Source organism: Ochotona curzoniae, unplaced genomic scaffold, assembly GCF_017591425.1.
Source record: "Ochotona curzoniae isolate NIBS_2020 unplaced genomic scaffold, NIBS_Ocur_1.0 contig_3819, whole genome shotgun sequence".
NCBI lineage: Eukaryota > Metazoa > Chordata > Mammalia > Lagomorpha > Ochotonidae > Ochotona > Ochotona curzoniae.
Window position 1 is genome coordinate 36,249,866 of NW_024466004.1, and position 20,775 is coordinate 36,270,640.

At 37.0% G+C, this 20,775-nt stretch overlaps 1 protein-coding gene across 8 annotated transcripts in view; it reads right to left on the reverse strand.

Annotated features, from left to right (window-relative positions):
* Positions 1–20,775, reverse strand: part of SNAP91 (synaptosome associated protein 91) — a 121,267-nt gene that overhangs the window by 13,337 nt on the left and 87,155 nt on the right. For 3 of the 8 annotated variants that reach the window (XM_040983697.1, XM_040983696.1, XM_040983695.1), the window contains 9 exons: positions 15,256–15,363; positions 14,387–14,653; positions 14,082–14,159; positions 13,847–13,918; positions 13,322–13,405; positions 12,113–12,196; positions 4,274–4,408; positions 2,585–2,734; positions 130–160 (listed from right to left, as the gene is read on the reverse strand). In XM_040983697.1, the coding sequence (XP_040839631.1) occupies positions 130–160; positions 2,585–2,734; positions 4,274–4,408; positions 12,113–12,196; positions 13,322–13,405; positions 13,847–13,918; positions 14,082–14,159; positions 14,387–14,653; positions 15,256–15,363 (1,009 nt within the window). The remainder of the gene's footprint in view (positions 1–129; positions 161–2,584; positions 2,735–4,273; positions 4,409–12,112; positions 12,197–13,321; positions 13,406–13,846; positions 13,919–14,081; positions 14,160–14,386; positions 14,654–15,255; positions 15,364–20,775) is intronic. The other 5 variants (XM_040983701.1, XM_040983702.1, XM_040983700.1 and 2 more) reach the window with 2 other exon arrangements.

Below are 20,775 nucleotides of genomic sequence, written 5' to 3' on the forward strand. Positions count from 1 at the left end.
CTGAAATTTAACAAAAAAGAAAACAACTTTGAAATCTAGTTTGAGAACAGATAACATTTCAAGGATGCAAAAATCTGATGGTCTGAAATACATTACCAAAAGAAAATTATATAACTTCAAAACACTTACTTTTTGGATGTCGTACCAGAAATTCCAAGATCTAAAAATGCAAAAAGAAAAAAATGCAGCTACCATGATTTGACATTTAAAATTCTAAATGTCAATGGTCTAGAAAAGTCCATATTTGACATAGGAACGACTTCATTTAGTTATACAGAAGGGAAACTTATCAGGAAACAAATCCATAAAACTGGAATTTTTATTTCCTGCCTGTTAATCCACAGAGTCATTTTTGAATATATCCTGGTGTCAAGAAAAGAGTAAGCAACAGGCCTGAGACTGTTCGGCAGGAAAACAGTTCCCTCCTCCAAAATAAACTGCTTCCTATGTGATAAATGGAGTAACCGTGGCCCAGAGAGTTCATCCCCAAAACACTGTTTACATACTTGTGTATATATATATATATATATACAAAGCATATACATATATACAAAGCATCTTTTATCCACTGGTTCATTCCCCAGCCAGGCTAAAGCCAGGGCCTCAGGTTCTTTCTGGGTCTCCCAGAGAGGTGTCAGGGACCAAGCATTTGGGATAAGTTCCTTTGGCTTTCCTATGTGGTATTAGCACATATGCAGGCAGACGTGTAGCAGCCAGGACTCAAACCAGTGTTCGCATGTGATGCTAGTGTCACATTCATTGGTTTAACCCACTGTACCACAATGCTGGTTCTTCCTGTATTTAGCTTTATGACCCATTTTGATTTTTTTTTGGGTACAATTAAGAGGCCCAATTTTGTTACTTTGTATGTGGAACACAATTGTCTCAACACTATTTGTTGAAAAAACTATTGGTTCCCATTCAATTGTTTTGGTACTTATGTTAAAAATAAGTTAACCATAGATATACAGATTTATTTTTAGGCTCATTGATCTCTACATCTATTCCTATGCAGCAATATTTGATCATTTCAAGAAAGCTTTAAAAAGCATAAAGTATAAGGTTATTAAAGTATAAAGTTATTAATTCAATATTTTGGATTTCTGGCATTTTTAAAATAAATTTTAGTTAAAACTTATAATTTTTGAAAAAAGCAAATGTAAATACTGAAAACAAACTTGTGGCTAATTTTCTTAGGTTTTAAAATATTGCATCTTGGGCCCGGCGCGATGGCGCAGCGTCTAAAGTCCTCACCTTGCACACCCAGGATCCCATATGGGCACCGGTTCTAATCCTGGCAGCTCCACTTCCCATCCAGCTCCCTGCCTGTGGCCCGGGAAAGCAGTCAAGGATGGCCCAATGCTTTGGGACCCTGCACCCATGTGGGAGACCAGGAAGAAGCTCCTGGCTTCGGACAGGCATAGCATCGGCCGTTGCACTCACTTGGGGAGCGAATCATTGGACAGAAGATCTTCCTCTCTGTCTCTCCTCTCTATATATCTGCCTTTCCAATAAAAATAAAATAAATCTTCAAAAAATAAATAAATAAAATATGGCATCTTAGTTAAAAATTTGCTTAGAGTAAAATTCAGTGGGCTCTTGTAGAGTTCTCAAATTTCAATGAATTTTGACAAACACACAGATTCATATAATCTTTACTATAATCATGATAGCAATTTCATCACCTAAAATATTCTGTCCTTTGCAATTTATATATATGTATAAGTACAGCCCTTATATAAATGCAAAATATAGTGTATATTTTATGTCTAACTTCTTTTTTAAAAAGAAATTATTACTTTTTAAAATTTTATTTGAGAGACAGAGATTGAGAGATACCTTTCTGTTGGCTCACACCTCACATACCTACAACAGCCAGAGCTGGGCCAGGCAGAATCTAGGAATCTAGAGTTCCAACCTGTTCTCTTGCTTCAACTGTGGGAACTCAACTAATATGCCTATCAGCAGGAAGTTGGGCCAGAAGCAAAGTGGCCAAAAATGGAACCAGGCACCCTGATATGGGAGATGAGCATTCTAAGCTGTAAAATAACCTGTTCCATCAAATACCTGGCCTTACAGCACATTTAACATACTCCAGAGTTTATGTAACTCATAATAATATTTAATGGTTGTCTCTGACTTTCCTGAGTTCCAATTTCATTTGCTAAGCTCACTAATTTTTCTCTAGAGCCTGAAAGGTTACTCAATATTCAATAGATATTTGTTGAATAAATGATTGACATGCATTTGGAAATTCCACTGTGAATACACTAAATTCAATATAAAACACTTCATATTATTTTTAAGTGAAATGGAAATTACATGCTCATTAGACATAGTACAGTTGACTTCATATTCACATATACTTCTGAATTATACCTCTTATAATTGAGATTTTAAAGAGGGCCTAGAGCTTGTTTTGAAACAATGACATAGCTACCAGCCTACTGCTGGCAAAACACTAAGTATTTCTATCTGCTCCTTGGTACACTTACCCATAAGTAAATCCAGAAACAAAACAAATGAAAAGATAGAAGGAAAAAAAAATCACATATGCTCATTTAAAGAAAATTAGATTACTTACTGCCTACTAAGCTGGCAAGTGATGAGTCAAGATCACTTCCAAGGGCTTTGCTGGCTGCCATGGCGGGACTGGGCGGCACCATTGAAATAGGTGCTGGCTGCCCAGCAGGTGCCATGGTTGGCATCAGAAGATCACCTAGGCCATCAAACACTACAAATCAAATAGACCAGAATCAGAACAACTGAGAAAAAAGATCATGTACAAAATAAGAGTGCTACTGTGTTTTGAGAAATTATGGACACAAGTAAGTTTACAGCTTTTTAAAAGAAGGCATGTAATTCCCAGTTTTTGTGATTATAATACCAAGAAGAACATGGCTTCATATATCTACTCATGAACTCTGGGATACTAATGAACATGAGCAAAGATGGAGACAGAATTTGTATAATGGAGAGGAAAGAGCACAGAATCTGCAGTCAGAATTTTTTCCAATACTGCTGTGACATGAAAAAAGTTGCTTTTTGAGCTTTTTTCATCTGTAATTGGGGAAAGACTAAATCAGATAATTTATGACAGGTATTTATTAAAATGCTTGTTCTATAAAGATATTCAATATGTGATATCTATTGTTAATTTTATTCAAAATTATCCCTTAAATGTTTTAATTAAAATATCACTCATTCATCATTAAGTTTGAATAATTTATTCTGAAGACTTAAGACATTTACTTTCAAAACAATCTTTAAATGAGAAATAATTGGAACTTTCAGTTTCCTACAAAATTAGTGTCAAAACAACTCATCCAGTAATTAGCACCTGGTAATAAGTATCTGAAAAAAAAGTATTTATAGTTTAGAAGTATTGTATTATAACAATCATTCTGGTTCTAACTTTGGGCATCATTTACATAAAAACCCTATTTTAAGTATTAGGAATCCAATGCCATCTTTGATGGTTCCTGATCACCACCAGGTAGATCAGAATTTGTTCAGTTCCCAGAATACAGAAAGATGATACAAACTGAAGCATTTGCACAGATATTGCTCTTATCCATGTCAAAAAGTTTGTGACTACTAAGTTTTATCAATGAATTATGCATATCTACCATAAGCACAACTATACAATAATTCTAAAGTGAAAAAGGACAACATTCGACTCGGCACTGGCAATAGAAGCAAATTGTCAGGCATGAGATAATATTTAGGGTGTTTCTGAAACACATTTAATTGCCAAAAACTCACCCATTGAAAATTTGTTGTAAGGACCCAGCATGGGAAGAGTAGAATGGAAGAGAATACAAACAAAATGACAGCAGTGATGAAAGGTTAAAGGCAGGCAAAGAATACTGTTTGTGTCTCAACCTCATAAAACTGAGAGCCATGCAAGCTGCAGAGGGGGTGTAAGCAATAGCAGCGGAGTGTCCCCAAGGATTGAGGACAATTTGTTTTCCCTTAATTGTCTCTAAACAATGTGCCTGTCAATTCATGCAGATAGAGGGTGTGCATGTTAAGTTAGATCCCTGCTAGAAATAAAAACAGAAACATTGGAACACAGGAAGGATTGCAAGTTATTCTTAGAACTAGCAAAAATGCTGGAAAATAATATTTAATTTGTAGTTGAAGATCTATTAAAGTTTTAAAACCAGGTTATCATTCAGGTTTTGCCTGTAAATTTCCTGTTAACATACTAACCTTAGCGATTTGTCTTATTATCAAAACAAAGGAAAAAAATGAAAAATCACCACCTCACCTGATGGATCAAAAGAGCTGCTGCTAGCAGTTGAGGGCGTTGTTCCAAAGGCTGCCTCAAAATTGGGCTGTAGCAGGTTATTCTGAGCTGGAGTCACTGGTGATGGAGAGGGGGCCATGAAAGAACCTCCAAATCCTGAAAATAGTACCAAAAAAAAAAACCAAATAAGCAAAAAGCAACCAAAAGCTGTCAAAGGCCATAAAATAAAGGTTCAAAAAAAGTATGGAAAATGGAAAGGAAATCAAATGCATGCGTATTAGCAAGCAATGAAACCATGAAAGTTAATTTGTTAAAAGTTACTCAAGTATCTTGATATCTGCCATGTATCCATGAAATTCAGATTAATTAAATGGAAGTTAGCACACAAGACTTTATGGCCTTACTGAATACCTGTGGCAACACAGTCTAAGTTAGGGTGGAATACATGAAGCAAAAAGATATCATTACATTAGCATTCAGATAACTACTTTCATCAGATTAAATGTCATGCTTATTCTCATCATAGTACACCGTAGCTGGGAAATGTTTAGTTGCATCTGTTGGTTTAGGAAAATAAAATATCTATGCTATATTCCCACTAATTTTCCTGTCAGGAGTGAGCCCCTACCCAAATCTCCTACCCTCCTGATTTTCCACATATTATTGCATTAACGTAGTCCTCTGTAAATAGTCACATGTCCATCATAAAGCTATTTAAATGTAACCTTACATTGTAGGTATGGCCAATGCTAAGGAGTCCAACATTCTATTGTCAAGATTTATTTAACAGTTTCCTTGGGAGTTCATCTTTGGTTTGGAAGTAGATGCACACTGCATTGCATTTCACAATTGGTTATGATAATTTCTATTACACAGTTACTGCACTCCTTTTTAAATGAAAAGCCATAAATCCAAATCAACAACATGGACAGTAGTAAAAATTTACAACAACATGAAGTTAAATAACATGCTACTGAATGACCAATATGTCTCCGAAGAAATGAAAAAGAAAATAAAAACCCTCCTGAGGAAAGCAATGCTACTGAATGACCTATATGTCACTGAAGATATTATAGGAAAATTTTTTGGAAGAAATGAAATTAAAAACAGAAATATCAGATCCTATGAGATGTGGCAAAACAGTTTTAAAAAGACATTTATAATATCTCCCCTCCATTGTCCGCTATGTTTTGTAGTAAAATAACCTATCAAGTGTAGTCTTGACTCCAACTTTCTGCTCTTTATATGAGTCATGACACTATTGACATAGGCAAAGGTAGGAAGTTTAATATTCTGTTGTCTAGGTATATTATAAGATTCATTGAGGGTCTACTTTTATTCAATTGTAGCAATGCATTCTGTCAATTTTCTTTGGTTCTTAGTATTCTTGGCTTCATTACATCCTTTGTGAGATTACAAGTATATGCTTGTTCACCTTAGTTTTTGTTTTGCATTCTCAATGGAGTTTGTCTTAGATTAGAATGAACATATGATATTTGTCCTTTTGGGGTTGGCTCATTAAACTGAGCATGATGGTCTCCTATTCAAACCATTTAGCTGCAAAGGGTAATATTTCATTCTTTTTAATAGCTGAGTAGTATTGCATAGAGTAGATGTACCAGTTGCTTTATCCAGTCTTCCTTTCATGTGGTATCTAGGTTGTTTCCATGTTTTTGCAATTGTTGTTTATGCTGCAATGAATATACGGGTGCAGGTTGTATTATCAGAGTGAATGTATCAGTTCTTTTGGATATATTCCTAGGAGAAGGATTGTTGGGTCATATGGTAGGTCAATTTCCGTTGCCTGAGTATTCTCCAATCTGACTTCCAAACTGGATGTATGTCTACAGTCCCATGAGCATTGGAGTAAGGTACCTTTTCCCCACATTCTCCCCAACAGGTGTTTTTGGTAGTTTTCTGTATGTGTGATATTCTCACTGGTCTTAAACGAACATCAGTGTTGTTTTTTATTTGAACTTCCGTTATTGATAAGGAGCTTGAGCATTTTTTCATGTCTGTTAGCCATTTGAATTTGTTCCTCTGAAAGGTGTCTGCTCAATTCCTTCACCCACTTCTTAACTGGTTTGTTTGTTTTGTTGCTATTATTATGTTTCTAGAGTTCTTTGCACATCCTAGATATCAGCCTCCTATTGGTTGTGTAGTGTGCAAAAATTTTCTCCCACACTGTTGGTTGCTTCTTTACTTTGTCGATTGCTACTTTTGCTGTTCAGAAGCTTTTTAGTTTGACGTAGTCCCATTTGTTTATTTTGGTCTTGATTGCCTGTATTTTGACATTTTTTTTTTCTAGGAAGTCTTTCCCTATGCTTATATCTTGTAAAGAAATATCTTCTTATCTTGGCTTTTCCATCAATACTCAGCAGTTTCTAAAGTACTGAATTAATGTGCAATGATGAAGGACATTTTGAATATAAAATTAAGAGAAATTAAAAACTGTTATAAAGTAACAAGAGCTCAAATCAAGCATTTATTCTTTGATGACTAGAAGCAAATCCTTTCTCTCAATCAGCAGACAGAAGCAGAAGTCTGAATTGGTATTTTTTATGTATGTGAACATGTAACCTGTGGAGAAATTTCTTAATAACATAATAGCTAATATTTTATTATTAAATAACTTATTACTACTAGAAGTTTTGTGTCTAGATTAGGTGCTCTTTTTAATTCTAATCCCATTATCTGTTCTTCACAAACTTCTTTAAATGCAAAAAATAGCTTTAAGAAATTTCTTAGCTTACATTCCCATTTATAATATTTATTTATAATTTTAAACATAGCTTCAACTAAATTTTTGTTATTCTTTTTATTTAAAGATTTATTTGTTTTTATTGGAAAGTCAGATATAAAGAATGGAAAGACAGAGGAAGATCCTCTGTCTGTTGATTCATTCCCCAAGTGGTTGCAATGTCCAGAGCTGAGCCAATCCAAAGTCAGGACCCCAAGCCTCTTTCAGGTCTCTCACATGGGTTCAGGGTCCCAAGGCCTTGGGCCATCCTTAACTGCTTTCCCAGGCCACAAGCAGGGAGCTGGCTGGGAAGCGGGGTTGCCGGGATTAGAACCGGCACCAATATGGGATCCTGGCAGCCGCAATGTAAGGACTTTAGCCACTAGGCTACCACGCCGGGCCAGGTTATTATTTTCTAAAGCAGGTATCAACAATGTTGAAGCCACACTGTTTTCACTTGAATAGGGGAAAAAAGTATACTTTTTGTATATGTAAAATTACAGTTTGGGATGAGGGTTTACATGCTAGCTTAATGGTGTAGGTGTGTGTCTGTGTTAAGGTTTTAGGGGGACAGGACAGAAGCTTCTTATGTGTCTGAGAAGGATATTATTTTTACAATCCAATTTCTTGAGAGGTTCCAGTGATCAGCCTTGTCTCTTGCTGAGGGTTCTGTTGAGTGTGTGTGTATGTGTGTGTTTGGGGTGGGGGTTGGAACTGGAATATAGTTCCTGAATTCTCAAAAAGGCATAGTTAATTCATCAATAGGAATTTTAGGGAGGCTTTTATTTCTATAGCAGTTGTTGTTTAGATGTTTTTAGATGAAAGTGGTTACTATGGAGACTGGGCTTGTGGGCGTGAGGGTTCTCAATCTCAACATGAGATGAGAAACCCAGGATCAGGAGGTGATAAAATGAGTTCCAAGTCACAGCTAATTAAGTAGCTAATCCCATTGCCCCATTTGAGGCTTATCGCAGTTCATAGACAACGCTTTTCAGAATTCTGATCCAATCATCTGTAGTATTAAGTATCCTTCAGAAGAACAGCTGAACTATTCTGATGGACAACAAGTTATTAGATTTGTAGATGTGACCGTCTTGGCTTGGTGGCTGTATCAATGCTGACTTCTAAAAAAATGTTAGCACACACCTCAAATTGGCATATAGCTGTGGTTAAATTAGGCAACTGTCTTTTGATATGATTTGCTTTGTTATAAGTGAATAAACATTGAACTGCTCTTGATTTTAGATTCCTAAAATCCAGCCAAGACAAGGCAGGTAATAGTCAAATTGAATCCACTGATGTTTCTATATGGTTCCGAGTTAGATTTAGAAAGGTGTTCTATGATGTGGAATTAGAAATAAGATCAGAATATAAGTAGCTTCTAGATGCCTTGTAGTTATATCTGAACTGAGCTGCACTATAACTGAAGAACCACCCATTTCCAGGGATTCAACCATCTGCAGAAATACTGCTTTTTGCCATAAGTGATCAGTCTTATGCATGCAATCTCTGAGATGAACAGTTTATTCATTTAACAAAGTTCTTGTGATGCATCTACCAAACCATAACAATCTATGTGACACATTACTTTGGGTGGGAGAGTAAAATCTTAAAACTACTGGTAGGTAAACTCACTTCCACATATATTCCCTGATGCCCACATTCACTCCATTATGCTAAAGATAATGATGATATTTCAATTGTTCTCAAGGATACGATCAGTTAATACATTCTGCATACTAAGATGAATCTGATGTAGCCAAAATTCTATGAATATTTGTCTCGAAGTCTTTTATAAGATGCCTTTCAAATTTATTATTGACTGATCTTCTGAAGACCTTGCCATTTACTTGCCACTTAGGTTTTGCACTATACATTTCTGCACGCTAAATTCAGTTCAAGCATTTCTGCAGCTCATCACATTTGTGTAATATGGTCAACAGAAAGAATGCGAAACTAGTAAGAACCTTGTAAGGATGGTTTATACTGTTCCCTACTTTTGGGGTTAAATATTGATATACAGTTGATGATAAAGTCGTCCCAGAATTGCACCTGCTGTGGAACACACAGTTATGCTGCTGGATGCCAACCTCCAGAGTTAGGCGTATCTGCCAACATACCTAATTTCTCTTAATAATCATATCCACCTTTGTGATCCGAGTATCTACATAAACAGATTGTAAAATTATCTATATTTTGAATTGGTATATTTTGAGCAAGGTGGCCAACTTTCCTCTTCACCATGTGAAATGCTTCTTTTTATTATACATTGAATCACAAGTTTTCAGCTAGATTCCTCTAAGTTAGAGATATTATCCACATATACCCTGCCCGAAATCTCAATAGTTCAGAGACAATCATTCTTTCACTCTGTTCTCACTGACTACAACAATGGCCTTCTTCAAAATTTTATCTAATTTCAGTATACTTGGTGTACAAAATAACATGGAAATCTTATTCAAGGGATACAATAAGACTTCAATGTTATTTCAATTCTGGTTTTGGTATTATCTGACAGTTCCAGAACTAAATTTGAGTGAAAAATAATTATCTATTTTTATGAAAGAAATGTTAGTAAACAATAATCCATTTAGACTTTGCTTTTTCATAAAAAAATACATGCTGATTTTATAATAATTTCTCTCTAATTTTAAATCACTTCTCAATTTTATTTTCAAATCTCTAAAAATCATTTTAACATGTAATTCAACTTGCCATTTACAAGTAAATTTATTCTTTAAAAATGACAACCTTAGCCATACATGTGCCGAGAGTCATCAGTCCCACAAATAAAAATCTACAGACATAAAACTAATTTAAAATATCTTACATCAGGACATAAAGTAAAAAAATAGCCTTGAGCTAAGTAAATCAGATACTAACAAAGACCACAACGAATTGCAGACCTTCGAATCCATGTGTGGCTCTGTCTCTTTGCAGTGCCAAAAGGGATCAACAGAAGTTGACCACTCTGCCAGGATTATGTATAATAGATTTCAAACCCTTTTGTAGGATCTGGGGCCAGGGAGGTGATGCCCAAGAGAGAAACAAAATATTTCTTAAAATCCTGCAAAAAGCCAGAAAATTTGATTTCATATGCCTTGCAAATATCTAAATTGTAACTTTAAAACAAGAGGTTTGAAATCAATAATCTCATCTATTTTTGTGAGGGAAAGACACACAAGCACAGATATCTATCTTGCATCTCTTAGATCTTTCCCCAAATATATAAAAAAATCCAGGAGCCACAAGCTCCATCCTGGGCTCCACATGTGTAGCAGAGACCCAAGCACTTGGCCTATTGTACAGTGTACCCCTGATATTATCAGGAAACTAGGTCAGAAATGCAGGTGGGACTTGATCCCAGGCTCTCCAACTGGGGCTGAGTGTCGCAGGTGGTGTGTTAACTCGCTGTACCACAATACCAATCAGAGTAATATTTTAAAATCGTTAAGATATTTTTCCTTCAAATAATTATTTGAAGCTATGCAAATTCTGTGACCTAGTAAAAATCATTCAGCTTGCAACTGAGTCAGGTTTATTGGTTTAATGAAAGTATGAGCGTATGTGTGGCCAGTGTGAAACAGTTATGAAGATTATGTAGAACAGGGATAAGGACAGGCTAACAGTCTTTGTTTTTCCCTCAAGCAACTCATGGAAGTTTGTGTAAAGTGCACATTCTCTTATTGTACTTGCAGCTTCTAAATTCCACGGCAATGCCATGGTGGAGCCCTAGTTCTTCACTGTACAGGACAATACCAGTGCACAGTTACTGGCAAGATAGAATTTAGCAAACAAGAGTGCCCTATTTGATAAGGGAAGGTGGTCTGATGAAACTGAAAGAAACCCAAAAGAACTGTCACTGTCCTAACAAAAGTTATACAACTAGTCAGTGGAAGGCTGGGCCAGCCTCTTCAACCTTGAGGAAAGGTTTGATCATAAATCAGATTCCTGCAACTCTGAAAGTTGATGAGGATGCTCTAGAATCTGACACTATTCATTATTAACCCAAGAAAGGATAGTCCTTAGCTTGCTATACCTGTTGTCAGGATTGTTCATCATATATCCTGTAATCTGTGAATTACAGACACACTAAAAAAGAGGAGCTAGTCACTTGCCTTATCAAAAGCTACATGCCAAGCAGGATATTTAAACTGAAAGGATGCAGAGTGGTGATACGATTCACAATCTCACCATTCCTTTGTCAACCCTTTGCATCAAAATACAATCCTTGTGGTCACTGGGCAGGTGACAGAGGGAAGCTGCGCCTGAGTGTCAGCTCTCTATGATACCATCACTGTGTCTCCAACCACATGCCCTTCCAAGTGAAATAAGGCAAGGGAAGGCAGAGACATATTTTGCATTTCATTAATTATTTGAATCTGTATATACTACTGAAGTCTTGCAACTGGTAAATGTTCCCATAAAAACAATAATTTCTAACTGCCATTAAGCACATGTTGCTTTGCCCTAAGGAAGAACAATACCTGGTTTTCATTGCCTTAGAATCCTGAAACTGTTTCTTTTGATTATTCTCACATTATCCTGCTAATAAGTAACAATTCTAAACAAATTAGGACAATCTATTTAACAGGATGGCCATGTTGACCTGGGATTATGCTATGAATTTTCAGATGGAAAAATAGCCAACTTGTCCAACTTGTCTTAAAAAAAATTACTTCAATAACAGTGATGTGAACCTAAAGGAAGAAATCTGTAACCACTTCTCCTAGAGTGACACAAAACCAATGATCAGACATCACAGCATATTTTCTTACAGTTTTATTTTTAAGAAAAAGGTAGTTTTGGGATATTGCAAGGTAAAGAGCTGCTACGTAAATATATTACCCCTTGATAAACAGAAAGAAATACGCTGCTTGAAAGTATGGTAACTTAGAAGTATTCAAGGAGCCACAGCGATGGTTTGTCAGTCACTGTGATTTAAGACAGTTTGACAAGATCTTGGAAATAGTCAACCTTCTACCATTCAGTGTCTCATTCTTCAATTTCAAGTCTTGAAAGGAAAAGAAAGAATATATCCTGCAACTTACGCAGCATATGTTACTTATAAAAACATATCCCAATGTAACATTTCCAAAATGCCATTTAACTTGAATTACCGGCTAGTAGATCTGCCGATGCTGATGAACTAGAAGCAGCCTGAGGTGCAGGTTGGGGTTCAGAAGCACTACTTCCAAATGCATCTATCCATTATCCATTATGCAGCAAGAAAGTAAGAGAGTGTAGACAGTAAGTATGGCATGTCATTTGAGTGCTATGAAAAGAAATACATAGACATGACACTTGTCTCCTGTGGACATGCAAAATGAACTAGTGAACTGAATTATGCTCTAACCAGCTTAGTGTCAAAGAAGACTTTATGATTAAGAGAATTTTTTTTAAGAATTAAAACATTTGAACTAAAAGCTGTCATTCATTACAAGATCAAAGTTTAAAAAATGTTATCAAAATGTCTAATAAAATATCTTTCCATGTGAAACTCTATTAGCATTTTTAAAAATTCAGGAATTAGCAACCCCAATTGCAGGTACCTAAGTGTCAAGGGTCAGAATTTGACAGAATTTTAAGCAAGTACCACGATGCTTCTGCACACAGCAGGTTTTAATGTGTGGTGAACTTGCTAAAGATGGTATTGTAGCTCAAAGCCATGCATATACTTAGAAATATCATGGTTTCCCTTTAAACTTATTGCTAACAGAGGAGTTCAGAGATAGCATTCAAATGAGTAGTTCAAGAGTCAATCTGATACATTTTCCTAACTTCAGGCAACATATTAAGGAAGAGCAGAAAAATTTAAATCACCCAAACATTTTCCAATTCTTTGAATTTTAAAGCAGTAAATCCAGTGTCAACAAACCCTACAGAATGAAGCCTGACAAGTAAAGATGATGCTTTCAGTTTGGACTGGCTTGTTCTCAATTCTGAATGATCTAGTAGTATTGACACTACTTCCAGAATTTAGAAATACAGACATAACCAAAAAACAGAGTCAACAAAAATGAACGTTAGAGGAGGAAATTTCAAATGAAATGATTCTACATTAGGATGAACAACATTAAGGTAGAAAACAAGAGACTTTAAATGGTACTTATCTGGTTTTGTTAGGTCATGCAATGAAAATTATGAACTAATAAGGATGAAGATAATGATGGCAAAGAAATTAAAAAATGTCTTAAAAATCTAAATTTGCATGTAAGACATGGAAATAACGTTACATAGTCAACAGAAAAAATGGTAAGAAATGATGTCTGAAAAATATCTGTAAGGTAAAAAATATCCGTAAGTGTTGAAGGTGGAGAGATACGCACCTCCAAAAAGGTCTATCACTCCAGAAGACTCCACCTTGGCCGGAGAGGCAGTGGTTGCAGGAGATGGTGCTGCAAATGCATCCACTGCAGCAAAGCACAGAATATGAACAAGTCATCCCACCAAGAAGGAAATTGTAAGCCTCGACAAGTGGCATGTCGAGATTTCCTGGCTGGCCCAGGCCCTTCTCTCTGTGATTGCTCCAGATAGACCCTCTCAACAATTAAGGAAAAGTAAACAGATTTTAAAGCACATACTTTCCTTTAGAACAAAATGCATTTTGATTCTTTGAGGTTGGAGGTTTTAGTGTAACAGGAAAACATCTCCTTCTACCAACCTTTGATTTGAAATATTAATCCTCAGGAGCTGGTGATAAGCCCAAGAATGAGAGTCTTTGTAAAGTGGCTTTTGAATTTAAAAGAAATGTGGCACCCCCACCCTCCTCCCCTCAAGGTTATGGCATCCACTTGTGACACAAAGCCCCCACCAGGAGTCTGCAGGGATGGCCCTGGTGACAAAGCACTCACCGGATAAGAGGTCTGCAGTGAGAGAACTCTCAGGCACAGGAGAGGCCCCTTGTGGTGGAGAGGAGAAAGCATCTTCCAAAAGTGAAACAAACCAAAACCAAGGAGAAGTAAGTAGTAGGAAGCTGAAATCAAAGTCAAAAATCTAACAAACGCATTATCACAGATGAATACAGAGTTTAATTATGAAAAAAATCTAAGTCAAGACTACGTGAAAGAAGGAGGTGCTTGGTTTTACCTGTACCAAACAGGTCTATGCTAGGAGCAGCATCTGGCTTAGGCGCTGCAGCGACTTCAGGAGCAGATTCAAACAAATCTAAGACCAAGAACACACAAGCCTTTACTCAGCTTGAACAATAGGCCTTAAGAGGATTGCTTCTCCGTTCTTAGCACTTTGCAGAATTCTGAACTAAGCAGCAAATGGTTTCCGGAGAACCATTTAATTACACAGTATGCATGCAGTGGAGTTGTATAGGCAGTACATCTCCAAGATCAGAATTCAATCCAGAAGGTGGAAAGGGTTCAACAACAACAAAACATTACCACCAAAGATATCTAGAGCAGGAGGAGCAGCGGTGGCGGCGGCAGCGGAGGTGGTGGTAGTGGCGGCGGCGGCGGTGGTAGCAGCAGTAGTGGCAGCGGTGGCAGCTGCTACGGCGGTGGGAGCAGGAGAAGGGGCAGTTGCAGGAACTGGAGGGGCTGTGCTAGCTGTAGGGGTAACTACAGGAACACTGCTCTCAGGTGGCTTCATTGCAAAGAGGTCCAGCTCAGGTGCAGCCTCTGCACTACCTTCAGATGGGGCAAAGGGGTCTTTGGGAGAGGAAAGTGGAGACACATAGAGCGTCAGTAAGGAAAGAGACAAGAGAGCCTTCACAACTACAGACACCTACTCACTAGCTACACCTAGGTCACTTGGGCTTAGTGACTCTCCTACTAGCAGGAGCCAGTGATTAGGGTGCTTTTGCAAAACACCTTAATACTCTGAAATACTGGAACAATACTGAATCTGTAAAAGCTCTGCAAAGTGGTGTAAGATTAGTTTATTGTCTAGGACTGGAGATTTCTAGCCTTCAAATCACTATTTAACCTGATCAGCTGGGTAGCTATGAAAATTCATTAAAACATGCCAGTATATTTGAACTCAATGTTACAGTACAGCATTAGAGGAAAAAAAAACATTAAGAGAGCATACTTGCACCTATAAAAATTGTCAATCTTGAAAAATTGCCAATTTTGTAAGTATGCATTTCATTGTCTTAATGTTTCAAATGCTGGCATTATTTCTTTAGTTATGGTGAATGGCAGCTTATATTCAGAGGAAAACAAAATTAGGAAAACATGGCTATATCTAAGTACAACGGCTTCACATTGGGACAGAAAAGTAACAGACTGACTCATGACTTTAAACCCACCATTTCCTGAACATGCATCAAGTGCTGCTGCTACAGGGGTTGGGGTAGCAGGTGCGGCGGCCCCTTCGGATGCTGCAGGGGCCTCCCCAGGAGAAGCTGCAAAGGCATCTTGGGTGCAGTTTTAAAAACAACAGAAATTAAAGGAACAAAAAGAGAAGAAAATATAGTAAAAGAACCAAGTTAAACTGTGAAGAAGGCTCCCTTATACAACATGAATTTTTAAAAACACATTTTTATGGCCCATGCACTGTTGGTGGTCATAAAACAGTTAATTTTTGCACATCTTCATGTTAGTTAACATGCAAGCAATACAATGTTGACCCTCCTGAGGCCTATTAGGGTCCAAAAGGGAAGAAGATTCTCATTGTATAAGGGCTCTGAGAAGCATGTTTTATGTATCAGTATAAATTAATGAATGTAAAAATTAAAACACAAAAATAATTTTTTAGTTATAATTTTTACACATTACACATTCATGTCCAAGTAATACTTATTTTACTGTGTCCTTAAAATGGCTCTGACTATTGACTCCTAAAATACAGGATGTCTTCTTTAAGCAAAGAAAATTAAATATATGATTTCAGTGCAAACAATTCTAGCTTTAAAATTTTTATAGCCTAGTGCACAGAAAATTACATTCTTAACATGAGAAGCTTACAAATTCACAAATTACATCTTCACTATCCTTGAAAAGCATTTTCAGACATGGCCAAGTGCTGATTTTCAAGAAATAAAGATATAGAAATATTGAAGTATGATATTTTAGTGCCTTTATTTTTACTTGCATTGAATTTCAAATGCTATTTTCCTAGTTACTTCACAATGATTGACGTTCAATAGGTTAAAGATGAATTTTCATGTTTTAAGATTACACATATATTATTATTTATAGAGAAAAATAGGGAGTATATCATGATTTTGACAGTTGCAGTTCATACATTTATAAATGGCTGATGTATATAAATGGTTCCCAATGCATTTTGATCAACAATTCATGTTACTTGTGGCAAAAAGTTCTCGAGTTTGCACAGCGAATCTAGATTTTCAAAAATATGGAGGATCTGAATCCTGAAAATGCAATGGAACCAAGAGAAAGAACCTGCAGAGTGGGTACCACAAGCACTTGGAACCTGCTACTTACCTATTAGACTCCCATCCCAAATTTGTCTTGCATGGTATTTACCAGTGTTCCCTAGAACATTGCTCCTTCAGCCTTTATGAAGAGTCTGTTGATTGCATTTGGGGAATTGATACACAGCTATCTCCTTTATCAGATTTACTTGGTTCATGAAGCTCTAGGAAATTCCTTTCTCACATCCTAGACTGATCAAAATATGAATCACACTCTGGTAACTCAAGGAGGCTTTCTGTGTCTTGGAATAATAAACATTAACTGAAAGGCTCAAGTGGGGTGAAAGGACTTGAAGTGAAAAAAGATATCCCTGGAAGGGGCCAAAGCACACCCACAGTGAAGTTAGACTAAGTGGCCTGTTTGCCTTTCTTAGCTATGCAGAATGACTTGCTCTCCTCCTGCAGAGGCCAAACAAATCATTCCAGGGAAAAGTCCTTCAGGGGACAAGGCAGGCCTACTCTCCTAGATGTATGCTTAGCATACTTCAGACCTAGCAAACCTCCTAAAGCAGCATGCAAACCCTTAAGGCAGAGGCAGAACACAGGGAAAGGTGCAGGAGAGGATGGGACGTCTGTACATATTTTGCTTCAAATAAGGTTTGTTTTCTTTCTTTTCATTTCTATAAAACCCAAAACTGAGGTCAGTAATCCTGGAAAGACTAAAAGCAACAACAGCAATCACATTACCAAAGGCTATAAGTGATCTCATTCCCGCCAAATAAAGTGAGGTAATATGAGTTTAATAAGCTGAATTTTGCCATTTCACAATGTCAGCACATTTCAAAACACTGTGCTGCATGTCACAAATGCAGGGGCAATTCAAAGATTCATGAAAAATAGAATTAAAGCATGTTTATTTTGGGGCCCTGGTGCAATGGCTCAGTGGCTAATTCCTGGCCTTGCATATGCCAATTTGTATTCAGGCTGCTCCATTCCCCATCCTGCTTGTGGCCTGGGAAAGCAATGGGGGATGCTCCAAGTCTCTGGCAGACCTGGAAGAAGCTCCTGGCTTCAGAGTGGCTCAGCTCCAGCTACTGTAGCCACTTCGGAGTGAACCATTGCACAAAGGATCTTTCTCTCTGTCTTTTCTTCTCTCTGCAAATCTTTCTTTTCCAATAAAAACAAATAAATTTTTTAAAAAAATTTTATTTATTTTTGAACAGAAGTTGTTATAATCCATGCATATATGGGTCTTCAAAAAGATTACATAAAATGTATCCTATAAAAAAAACTAAGCAAGGATTTGACTAATGTGTAATCAAATAATATACTGATATAGGTGATCATTTCAGGCTGTCACTTAAACATGGGAAGGCGAAATTCATATTTACAAACTACATTCCTACAAGAGGTTCTTTATATCCCTCTGTGAGCCAGATATAGCTTTCTCGTAATTCCTGTTGCTTAAAATTAAGTATTATGATTTTAAGTCATCTTCTTCCATCAAAACTTTCTTTAAAGAGGAACTGTTAGGTTGTACAGAGCCTAAGTGACTCCATCACCCTGCAGAAGTCAAGCCAACACTCCCATCCAGGGATGTCTGGAATGCCAAATCACCCAACATTTTCTGAGCAAAATGTTGACACCGGCCATGATGAGGACCTGTGATGAGTGTCCATGCTACACGTCACAAGCGTGCACTAGGAGCTGCTGCCTTCTCCCATCCCCCACACCTATGATATGTAACAGCCCAGTGCTATATTCGCTAGGCGACCATTTACCCATGCGGTAACCCAATGTAGAAGTAGCCCTGGGTTGTCTGCTTCCCTGGAGCCCTTCAGACTCTCTCCTGTGACAACTAAAACTGCTTGAACAAAAACCCTGTCTCCCTGTCACTTCTGAACCTAATAGAAACCACAGTGGCTCGAGATTCCCGCTCAGGAAAAGGAGACAACAGCAAGTCCCCTAGATGATGTCAGCCCAATCAGGGACTAAACCAGGCCGGACACGTATTTAAAAAAACAAACAAGCAAATTTCACTTAATACCTGCATTATTAATACAGCTCAGCAAATTAAAGGTATTTCTAACCCAGTTCTTCTGCTGTCACCCAAATGCAGTTCATTTCTACATACTGCCAACATTTTATTCCTGGAAATGCAGGCTCCTGCTTTTGTACAATCACAGATCCAGCCAGGCTCTTCCAGCACACTGGTCTCTCTGCTGCATACCATTTTCCCTTGCTTTTGATTACTCTAGGAAGAATTTTTGGCTCAAACATTTCATCATATGACTACCTTTCTCAGAACTCATAATAGCTGTGTTATCTCTGTCTAAACTATTCTCTCTGTCCACCCCAACCACATAAACCATCGGCACAATGGCTCCAACTGTTCTCAACTCCTAAGAGTCATCATTTTGGTTCCTTCTTTTTGCCAAGGGTCACATAATTATAAGGTTCTTACATGAAATCCAGTTGTGAGTGCTTATATTTAAGTATTGGTTTTAAGGAAGATTGATTAAGCTGATTTGTTAACCACTATGTGTGAATGAAGGCAGGCTTGTGTGCTAAGTTCCTTGGTTTCATGAGTGCAGACTATCACCCTCATGAAGGCTTGTTCAAAGCATATCCTTATGGAATGAATGGGAGGAATTAAATTAGCATCAACTTTGCACTCTAGTTCAAGCTAACTTTACATCATGAATAACAAGACACTTCGTGTTAAACTATTAAAGCACAACACTGCCTTTAAACTAGCTGTGATCACAGAAAACAGACTTTAATTTTTAGAAGTTCACTTTAAGATTATTTAATAAATATATCTCAAAAAATTTTAGTGATTTACATGGAACTTATTACATTGAGCTGATCAAACATGTAGCCATCATCCTGAATATACTTCAGTTAAAAGCAAATTTCCTATTTTCTAAATTCATAATTTAAGTACAGTATGAAAATGTACAGAAAATTTTAGTGTTTAATATCCAATTTATGAAATTACCTCATTTTGAAGTTGAAATTTATTAACTGTCTTTCCAAGGAAGTATACTTGATAGTTTTATATTATACAGAACCTTGAGAGTAAATATTTTAAAATTGTATAAATAAAACATAATTGGTGCCTTTATTAACCTACATTTCTACCACTTGTCCATTTTAGAAAAAGAAAATATTAACAAGTGGCCATACAAATTGGCCAAAGAGATTTCAGTCTAGGTTTTTATATAACTCAAAGCTCTAAAGGATTTCTTATAAATCAACAGAGGGCATGGAAGAAATTAGGGGAAATCACTGACAGCTGCAAGACAACTCCTGCACAGAGGGATGCTTGTTCCAGCTGTCAAGGCCAGGAGCCACTTCACAGAGCTATCCACATCCATAAAGCCAGTGTGATGAGATTCGCAGTGGTACTCATCTTCACCATTTTCCACTCAGAGGACAAGAAAATATACATATGCAGTCACAAGAACAGCACCATTGGTTGGCATGAAGTCTCAGCATTCCCTGGGGTGCCAGTCCTTTCAGTTCATACTGAAGCAGACTAAGAATATCATCATGAACATTTTTCAAACAAGTTTTCTGTTTGACATAGAAGTTTTTTTTTTTGTTTGACATAGAGCCAAAGTAGTAGCAAATGATAAAAAGAAATAGCCTAATGTCAGTCTGGGTATTGAAGGAAACATCTTGGGTCTTTTTATTCTAGAGAGCTATGAGGGATGCAAGCCTGAGCTGACTGATTTCTTAGAGGTAATCAAATTCCCTATAAGTGGACTGAAAATGAAAAATCAAATGATCAAAACAATAGAGATGTTTCAGGGCAAAACTGTTACTTATCCTGTCCATATCTTTTTATTTTCCTTGCAGTTTTTGTGTTATTCCTATTCAACACCAGTAATAGGGAGAAGAGAAAGGAAGCAAAAACTTAAAATTTTTCATGTCAAAATACATAAGGGCATGACTAAAAAGCTAACTATACCACGCGACTCCTTATAACAAAATACTGAAGAGTCTGTAATATCCTCTTTCCTACTGTCACAAAAACAGCAACAACAAGTTCTTCCTGTGACAGGAATATCAACAGAGCAACGCAGGGGAGATGATTTTTGATGACACTGTGACATTACTTTGTCTTCCTCGTGTGATGCTGGCTAACCTCAAGGCAGACACTGGGGCACAGCACGCAGCAAAGTGGTATGTGACAGTGTGTATGTTTCCAGAAGGATATATTAATTCTACCAGTCTGCCAAATACCTCTGGCTCCTCATCATCATTTGCTCCATCCAATTTCTTTACCATATCCTCAAAATGCGCTGGGAAACATGTTATATGGTAATGAAGAAACATAAAACTATAATGAATATAACACCACTTAATGTCTTTCATATGAGCAAGTCTTTAGGTTTTCACATTAACATCACTCAGGAATATGTAAATAAACTTCAGGTGGTT